Source organism: Colobus angolensis, unplaced genomic scaffold, assembly GCF_000951035.1.
Source record: "Colobus angolensis palliatus isolate OR3802 unplaced genomic scaffold, Cang.pa_1.0 Scaffold170, whole genome shotgun sequence".
NCBI classification, from domain to species: Eukaryota; Metazoa; Chordata; class Mammalia; order Primates; family Cercopithecidae; genus Colobus; species Colobus angolensis.
The window spans coordinates 505,445-515,287 of record NW_012114822.1 but is presented as its reverse complement, the minus strand read 5'-3'; the positions used below and the strand labels follow the sequence as shown (position 1 = coordinate 515,287).

Below are 9,843 nucleotides of genomic sequence, written 5' to 3'. Positions count from 1 at the left end.
AGGAAGGAAGGAAGAAAAAACTGCAGACCATCAGAACACTTTTTCCCATCTCAGCTTCCCAAAGTGCCAGGATTACAGATGTGAGCCACTGCACCTGTCCCTCGGAACATTTCACCCACATACTTCAGCAAACAATACCAGGATAATAATTTCCAAGGAAATGAAGATACAGTAATATAGAAAGGGCATTAAAAAGTAAATTATCAAGAGAGGGAGAGGTAAAGCTAGATTAGTGAAGATACGGAGAACCTCTGCAATCTCAACAATCCAGAGCAGACACTGGAATGTTCACTCTGAGGCCAAAAGGGGATTAATACAGTGACTACTAAAAGATCAGCAGAGATTAGATTCTCCACCTCCTGCACTCAATGACTCCTCCTTCACATGGAAGAGCATGTCTCCAGTACTTACCTAAGGGCAGCAGCATGGTAAGTGTCAACGTAATCAGAAATGAAGAGCTCTCGGTTCTTGATAACTGGGTCTGTAATGACAAGTTCTCTTCCAGAGTCTGTCAAAAAATTAATTAAGAGGACATTAAAACTGAGTTTCCCAAAACAAGTAAAAAAATTTTGTAAAACTTTTCCTTCAGGTTTACCACCCACTAAATAACCAGGCCTGGTGAGCATCATAAGTATGCAAAATAGAGAAGAGGAATCACAAACTGCAAGAATAACAGCAACAGAAAGTACAGTTTTTGTCAACAAAGAATCTTCTTGGCTATGTTTTATACCCCTTACTAAGTCCCTATATTTTGCCAAAATGGATTAAGCACAAATGGAAAAAGAGCAGAAACAACTATCTTATCCTAGCACCTCTTCAACTACCAAAATACTTAGTGATCCTGTCCATCTTATTTTTCTTGCTAAATATTACAAAATGGAGTGAAATCACACAGCTTCCATTGAAAATAATATTTTTAACAAGGAACTATAATTTACTTGCTTTAACGGAGGTTTTTCTTTATAGTTTCAAAGAAGGGAAAGAAAAAAAAAAACACCCAGCAAGATAAAAAAGAACATCATTCTTCCAAGTTGTTTTTCACTGGTTTGTTGACTGCGAGAAGAGTGCAGCAGGATCAGGGCCAGGCAAAGTTTGATGCCAGCGCCAGGACTGCCATTTAGAGGATGCACGGCCCCAGCAACGTCCTTAGCATCGCTCAACCTCAGTTTCCTCATCTGGAACTGGAGAGGGACAGACCCACCCCTCATGTGACTAACTGGTAACCAATGTGAATCGCCAAGCATAAGGCCTACCAACATCCAAAAATCCATTTTTTAAAAAGTTATCTTCATTTAATGAATGTCTTTAGAAAGAACATTGCCCAAAGCTAAGAAATACATGAATCAAACCAGAAGGACATATTTACCATTTTCATTATGTCGATCCTGAACCAAATGCTGATACACAGAATCTGGAACCTCAGACTGACGGTAGTACCATTTGACGTTCATGAGGAGATGGTCCCTCTTACTCTGAAAAGGAAAATCTAACAGCATTAGGAACAGGATTTCAGGTGGCCACAAGTGCATATCATACCCATGACAAAAGCCCCTGTAAACGGGTGGACAGGTAGATAAGGAGAGACACAATTACCATCAGGACCACAACAATACGTAAGTCAGTTACGAGGTCAAATTTTATTTTTTAAAAACACCCATCAATAGATCCCTCTCACCTTACCCCTCTAAACTGCTGATTTCAGGAAACAAAAGGAGACCAGTCTCGAATTTGTTTATCTCCTCAGTTTGATTAACTAATCCATTCAACATTACAGTTTTATTTAACATTAACTATACAATACTATATGAATATGTCCTTCTATTTTAATCTTTAATCATTTTGGTAAATATTTAGAGTCAGTGTTAGCATACTGTCAAGGCTCATTAAGGGCAATAGGCTAGAAAGAACTTACCCAGCAAAGCCTGGCACAAAAGAATCTCTTCTCCAAGGTTTGCCTATTACCCAGACTAAATTAGATTCTCCTTCCACTTTTTAGCCACAGTTACTGTTATGTGCCAAACGAATATAGCGAAGAATGGGTGGTGATGAAGGTACTATGAGTCCAGAGACCTCATCTCATTTATTTCCGAATCTCCAGGTAATAGAACATCTTGTATATTTGTGAATAATGAAGAGTTTATGATGATCACATAAATGATCCTGTAAATGTTTATAGGACACTGAACTATGTTATCCCTAAAAGTTAATTTTGTTCCCAGTTTGTTCAGAGAATTAAGGATCAAATATTGCCCTTCCATTAGCAAGTTATAGGGCTACAGCTTGCAAAAGATCATCTCTGCGCCTGGTCAAGAAATAGCTCAACAGGGAGTGCACTGAGGTTTCCTGCGGCCCCCAAAATACTTTTCCAACCCATGTGTGGCCTTAACAGAATTCTCTAAGGTGAATGGAGTATCATTCCTTTCAGCAGCCTCTACATTCTCATCACAGGCCCGCTGGTCAGTAATGAATGAGAGCTAAAATTCAAGAAATGCCTCATGTTTATAAAGGGGATGCCTAAATCCTAAAACATGATAAAAGAGCCCTCATTAATGAAGGAAGATACTTCCTGCTTTAACAAGCAGTTACAAATACAGCCAACACTAAAACACCAGGAAAGTTCCAAAAAACCTTTGCTAAAAAACACTTAAAAGCCATTTAAAGAATCAAGATAACAATTGCCACAAGTTTCAACAGAACTCAAATGTGAAGATGTGGTTTTATTTTATTTTATTTTATTTTTTTTGAGAAGGAGCCTTACTCTGTCACCCAGGCTGGAGTGCAGTGGCGTGATCTCAGCTCACTGCAACCTCCACCACCTAGGTTCAAACTATTCTCCTGCCTCAGCCTCCCAAGTAGCTGGCATTATAGGTGTGTGCCATCATGCCCAGCTATTTTTGTATTTTTAGTAGAGACAGGTTTTGACCATGTGGGCCCCATTGGTCTGGAACTCCTGACCTCAAATGATCCATCCACCCGCCTTGGCCTCCCAATGTGCTGGGATTTCAAGCATGAGCCACCACACCAGCCAAAAATGTGCTGTTTCAAAGTAAACACAAAAATTAGCTGGGTATGGTGGTGCATGCCTATAATCCCAGCTACTCAGAGGCTAAGGCAGGAGAATTGCTTGAACCCAGGAGGGGGAGGTGGCGGTGAGCCGAGATCATGCCATTGCACTCCAGCCTGGGCAACGAGAGCAAAACTCTATCTCAAAAACAAAAACAAAACAAAAAACCAAAGTAAAAAACATAAATACCAAGATTATTTCTTTGCATTTAACTGTGCCAAATACACATGCCTACAAAAGTAGGGCATCATCACTGGTTTAATTACACTTTACACATAGAATAATCCTACATGATGAGTACTTTTTAGTATTTATCCATTTTACATCTTTATATTAAAATTTTTTTGATGGCAAAAAAATTTTCTACACTGTTTATGCTGCAGATGGGAAAAAGAGGACGCACCAGTATGTTAAATAAACAGAATAAATGTTACATGTAGCAGTTCAGAGAAATAATTACTTTTAGCAGGGGATTAGGGACGTGCTAACATCTGACTTGAGAAAAAATGGGAGAGATTTCAATGAATTTTTTCTAGACAAAAGAGGAAACCCGAGAAAGACATAAAGATAGACAAACTATTGGAAATATCTAGTCCCCACAGTCCATCTGCATGCGGCGAGGAAGCCATTCTGGGGCAATATGGAGAAGAACCTGAGTCCTGACTCTGTCTGGCCTTTAGTGAGCTTACAGGACAACTGGAGTTTTCTAACTCTAATGCTGACCAAATACACAGGCAGTGAGGGACGAATCGCCAGCACCTGGGAGAGCAGCTAGAAAGTGTAGGAGATCAGAATATACTACCTCAAAATATGCTCTCTGGCATAAGGATTATTTTGCCAAGAACTTAGAGGGGTAGAGGAAAAATTATATTTTGTCTCCAACAAAACTTAGTTTCTTCCCTAGGCAGGATGATAAAAAGCAGGATCAGGATAAGATTACTCATTATAGAAAAAAAATACATAAACCAGGGGAAGAAGCAGCACCTGTTTGGCAGTGCTCAGGGATGCATTCAGTTAAAATACACCATCTATAATAAGGACTCGCTCAACCTCAGCACTACTGACATTTGGGCCAGAGGATTCTTTGCTGTGGGGATCTGCCTGTGCACTGTTAGATGCTTAATGACATCCCTGGCTTCTAACCACTAATTGCCAGTGGCATCCATCCTCCAGTTCTGACAACCAAAACTGTCTCTAAACATTGCTAAATCTCCGCTGTGGGGACAAAATTGTCCCTAGTTGAGAAATCACTGGTCTAGTAATTCATTTTGTTTTGATTTTTTAAGGAAAACAAAACTAGAATGGCAAAAATAAAGCCTGGTTCAAGCACTACAGGGTAGGGAATATGGCCTACTGGAAAGAAGATGGGAAGGCCTGCAGTCCCCTGCAATCTCAATTCTGTGACTTCCCATGTATGTGACTTGGGGCACATTACCGAGATTCTCCCAGTCTCCCCTTTTCTATAAAAAGGAGATACTGAAATCTACCTAAAATAATTACTGAAAGAATCAAAAAGACAGAAAGCATCTAGAACTGAGTAGATGCTCAATGAATATTGTTTCATCTATTGGTAGGTGATTATAACCAATAGTTCACAGAAAAATCTGAAGAACTGTGCCAAGAAGTGTAGGAGTTACTTCTTCATCAGATCTTGGTTTCCTGCAAGGGACGATAGTGATCTCTAGTCACTGAGCTACTAATACGTGCTTCAGTGCTCACAGAAATGAATTACTTCACTGAGCATATAGGAGTCCAGATCTACTAGCACTCCTAACAACAATGTTTTAAAATCTACCAGTCTACGTATTTCTGCAACACATTTAAGATGTCTGAAAACCTGAAGGGCAACAGAAATACCATTTAGATATAGTAACTCAAATTTGTACAATGTCTATTTTTCAGAACCAAGCCAGGCATACTGGTGATCTTTTGAGGTACAATATCTATGTTATCTTATGATGTAGGAATACCTACTGATTATACACACAAATAAATCACTGCTTTCGTTCATTTGTTCCTAGATGTATGAATTCTAATATTATACTTTACAATGGCAGTGAAAGAACTGTTGGATTCCCCAATGCAGTACTATGCAATAACCAGGGAGTGGCAGCATTGTGTTACAAAGACTTCACAATCAATTCAACAGACAAAACACACAAAGGTAGACTGGAAGTAAACAACAATTTGGAACAAATTTAAGTAGCTGTAATATCCACAATCTTTCTAAATAGGCCAGTAACTTAACTATAAATTAAAAGTCTATTATAAAGGGAGGCAATGTGTGGTTTCAGCAGGTACTAGATTAAAATTAGGTAATCTAGGATTGCAGTTCAGTCTGCAACTGCTAGTTGCAACCTTAGTGGAGTCCCCCAACCCTCTGAAAAGGTAAGGGATGGAACAAAATTGTTTCTATGTTCTCTTTCCATTCTTACATGTTTACATCTAGATTTCTTCCTCAAACAAAACCAAGTAGATAAAATGATGCTGTGGGAGAATCTCTGATTTTTCTCTGTATTTGTGCAATGGCACTGGCTAACAGTGCCATCCTAAAGAAGATTTACAAATTAAAATGTCACCTTCAGGGGAAGCTGGCCACTGCTATACTGAGGGAGAAGAGAGCATCCCCTCCCTGAGTAAGTGTTTCCAAAGCTACCTCAGACACAGAAGTATTGCTCGAAAGGTAAGACACAGGTAATCATCTATTTCCTACTACTCACTAGTCAAAGAATTTTGTTCAAAATCACAGAAAATTAAAGCCAGACATGAATTTAGAGATCGTGCGATTCAAGCAAAACTGTCTGGGTTTGAATCCTGGCTCTGCAAGTTACTAAGCTATGTGACTTTGGGCAAGTAACTTCTCCAAGCCTCAATGCTCTCATATACAAAATATGTATATGAGAAAACCAAGTTTCTACCTTATTCGGTTGTGAGGATTAAATAAATTAATATAAAGCAAGTTGATGAGCTCAATAAATGTTAGATATTACTATCACTGTTTTAACAGAAAAAAGAGAGTAGCCAAGATAGAAAAGAGGTCACTTAAAGGTTTTGCTTTTCTAAGATTCAAAATTATGTTAGTAATAGCAATATAAAAATAAGTCATACAGCAAATTAAGAGGAAAATGTCTTCACTTTTCCAACAACTCTAGAGGCTTATCAACAATTTCTTAACAATTAAGCCTCACTTTTTACTAGCAATATAATTTAACAATGACATAAATGTCAAAATGTTTATAAATAATGTATTTTAAACAGAATGTGGAATAAAGAGGGAAGTGAGCTTCCTGTGTGAAAGCACCCTAGGGGATACTTCTGAATAGTAAGAGGAGCCCACTGGGAAGTAAATAACTTCTCAGCAGTTTGTTTGTTTAGAGACAAGGTCTCACTCTGTTACCCAGGCTGGAGTGCAATGGCACCATCATGGCTCACTGCAGCCTCGACCTCCCAGGTTCAAAGTGATCCTCCTGACTCAGCCTCCTGAGTTAAGTAGGAAAACAAGCACCCAGCTAATTTAAAAAATTTTTTTTGTAGAGATGGACATCTTGTTATGTTTTAAGCCACTAAACAGGGGCACATCCAATCTGCTTACAATAAGGTTTTGTGGCTCTGTGCAAAAAAAAAAAAAAAGGGCGAGGGGAGTTGTTTCTGGGCTAAAATATGGATTCTTCCATATCCTTGGCTGGATTTCTCTTGAAATGAAGAATGTGTGTTGATTTAAGGAGATTAATAGAGGACAAAATCCATCCCCCAAATCTGGGCTTAGAAAAAAGACAGATCCTTATGGTAGCTATTTAGGAGCAGAATAGCAAAGATTTCTACACATCTTTGAATATCAGACAATAGTACTGAGATTTAACAAATTTAAAATAACTGAAATGAAACACTCAGAACTAGATAACTGACAAGGGGTAGACTAGGGGAAAAGGAAGGCAATGGAGACAGGCAAGGCCAAGAAAAGGTTCCTGTTGAAGGGCAACTGTGTTGTCATCAGCAACACACAACACAGTCCGCCCAAACACAGACACAGGGTCCAGTGCCAAGACGGAAACTTCCTTTCCTGTAGATCTTTCATGATTATTAATTTAGTGTTTTATCGATTTAAATAGCCTGAGTCTTTCCCAGAAACATTCTTAGTATCAGCCTCAAGACAATATTTTTCCATAACATGAAAATAGTAATAATAATAGAGGGGGTATCTGGAGAGTTCATAAACGCCAATAGGACAAGGGCAGAGAGTCCTTCATACAGAGGTGGCCTGCAAGTCAGATGGAACAACCGTAAATTCACCTAGGATGCAGAGGAAAGAGCTTCTTTGTCCCATTGATCACTAGCTGATGATATCTGCCACCAGCTCACAGCAAGGATCATCAGGTCCCCAAAGCCTCCAAAACAGACCACTCCTGTCCCTCTGTGTTATCAAATGTGACAGGGGTATCAAGGCCAAAGACAGCCTCAACAGAGTACCAAGATGGATATTAGCAAATAAATAACTTTGCCGAGTCAAAACAATCTGCTAGAGAGAAGAGGATAACTTCCTGCATATTTTTAACTGCTCAGTAATGGGGGCTCTTGATTCAGAACCAAGTGAAATCAGATCAAAATTCTTACTTTAAGTAAGCCAATACAGCCAATCAAGTTTCTCCAGAAATTTGGGATGAAGTGGCTAACATGTGTATACTGTAGGGCTTAAAAAGATACTTTCTGAAGAAACTTTTCATGCATTTCCACAACATGGTGATAATAAGGTTAAGAGCTGTCTGAACATTAGAGGTTTACCGTGTATACATACAACTTTTAAATGGTAGTCAGCATACTAATTAAGCATACAGAGGGGGAAAAACTGTCTCCTAGAGACATTACTATCTCCCTTCAAGTGCGCTCACTAACTGGTTTAAAGAGGCATTAACTCTGCCTGTTGAGCCCACCTCCACCTACAGGACAATGACTGTTACACTGTCACCTTAGCTAAGACCCTGGGGACATAGTGATAACGGCTTCAATCATTCCTGACTTCAAGGGAGAAGGGTAGGGACAGACAATGGGGTCAAAGATCACTCTTCTTCAAAGGTCAAAGCTAACTCCAGATACAGACTGAGTAACTTCTCATCCAAAATACCTGGGACCAGAGTTGTTTCTCATTTCAGAATTTTCTAGATTTTGGAATCTTTGGGTATACATAATGAGATATCTTGGTGATGGGACCCAAGTCTAAACACAAAATTCATTTATGTTTCATATAAACCTCATACACATAACCTGAGGATAAGTATATAAAACATTTTAATAACATATGCAGCCTGTCACAAAGGTCAGATGTGGAATTTTCTACTTATGGTGTCATGTCAGCACTCAAAAAGTGAGAGATTTTAAATTAGAGATGCCCAACCTGTATTTATTTACACAGGCAAATCAAAACTAAAGATAAGCTTTCTGTACCAGTCATAGTTACCCAACTTTGTGGATAAATATCTGAAATTAAATTTAATTCAATTAAAATTATATTAGATCCAGGAATCCCACTTCTGTGAATTTACCAAAAGATTTAAAATCAGTCTGTCAAAGAGAAGCCTGAACTCCCAAGTTTATCACAGTACTATTCACAATAAACAAGTTAGGGCATCAACCTCAGTTCCTATCAACAATGAATGGATAAAGAAAATGTGAGATACACACACACACACACACACACACACAATGGACTACTATTCAGCCTTTAAAAAAGAAGACTCCTGTCATCTGCAACAACATGAATGGAACTAGAGAATACTATGCTAAGTTAAATAAGCCAGGAATTGAAAGACAAATACCACATGTGCTTACTTAATTACATGTGGACTCAAACAACCCAACTCATAGAAGCAAAGAGAAGTGGTTACAGAGGCTGGGCAGTGGGGGAATGGGGAGCTAATGGTCAAAGGGTACAAAATCTCAGTAAAGAATAATAACTGGGTTTTTAAAAAGATCGACTGCACAACATGATTAATATAGTTAATACCTGTATTGTACATTTCAAGATTGGTAAGAGTAAATTTCAAATGTTCTCATTATAAAAAATGGTAAGTAATTGAGGTGATGGTATGTTAACTAGCTTGATTTAATTATTCTACATTGTATTAATGAATAATACATCATTTTGTACTCCATACGTATATACAATTATAAATTGTCAACTTACAACAAAATGAAATTTTAAAAATGAAATTAGATAGGAAATATCTTGTAATATTTCAAGCCCCTACCCTACTTAACATAAGACTCTAAGAATGGCTGGGCACGGTGGTGCACGCCTGTAATCCTACCACTTTGAGAGGCAGAGCCAGGTGGATCACCTGAGGTTAGGAGTTCAAGGCCAGCCTGGTCAACACGGCAAAACCCCATCTCTACTAAAAATACAAAAAATAGTTGGGCATGGTGGTGGGCGCCTATAATCCCAGCTACTCGGGAGGCTGAGTGAGGCAGGAGAATGGCTTGAACCCAGGAGGTGGCGGTTGCAGTGAGCGGAGATCGTGCCACTGCACTCCAGTCTGAGCAACAACAGACGGCGTGGTGGCTCACGCCTGTAATCCCAGCACTTTGGGAGGCCAAGGCAGACGGATCATGAGGTCAGGAGTTCGAGACCAGCCTGGCCAACATGGTGAAACTCCGTCTCTACTAAAAATACAAAAATTAGCCGGGCATGGTGGCCCATGCCTGTAATCCCAGCTACTCGGGAGGCTGAGACAGGAAAATTGCTTGAGCCTGGGAGGCCGAGGTTGCAGGGAGCTGAGATCGTGCCA

General features: G+C 39.2%; 1 protein-coding gene across 1 annotated transcript in view; it reads right to left on the bottom strand.

The window, feature by feature from the left end:
- Window positions 1-9,843, bottom strand: part of RERE (arginine-glutamic acid dipeptide (RE) repeats) — a 483,164-nt gene that overhangs the window by 217,541 nt on the left and 255,780 nt on the right. The window contains exons 5-6 of the mRNA XM_011938300.1: window positions 1,367-1,472; window positions 412-508 (exon numbers count right to left, since the gene is read on the bottom strand). Of these exons, the coding sequence (XP_011793690.1) occupies window positions 412-508; window positions 1,367-1,472 (203 nt within the window). The remainder of the gene's footprint in view (window positions 1-411; window positions 509-1,366; window positions 1,473-9,843) is intronic.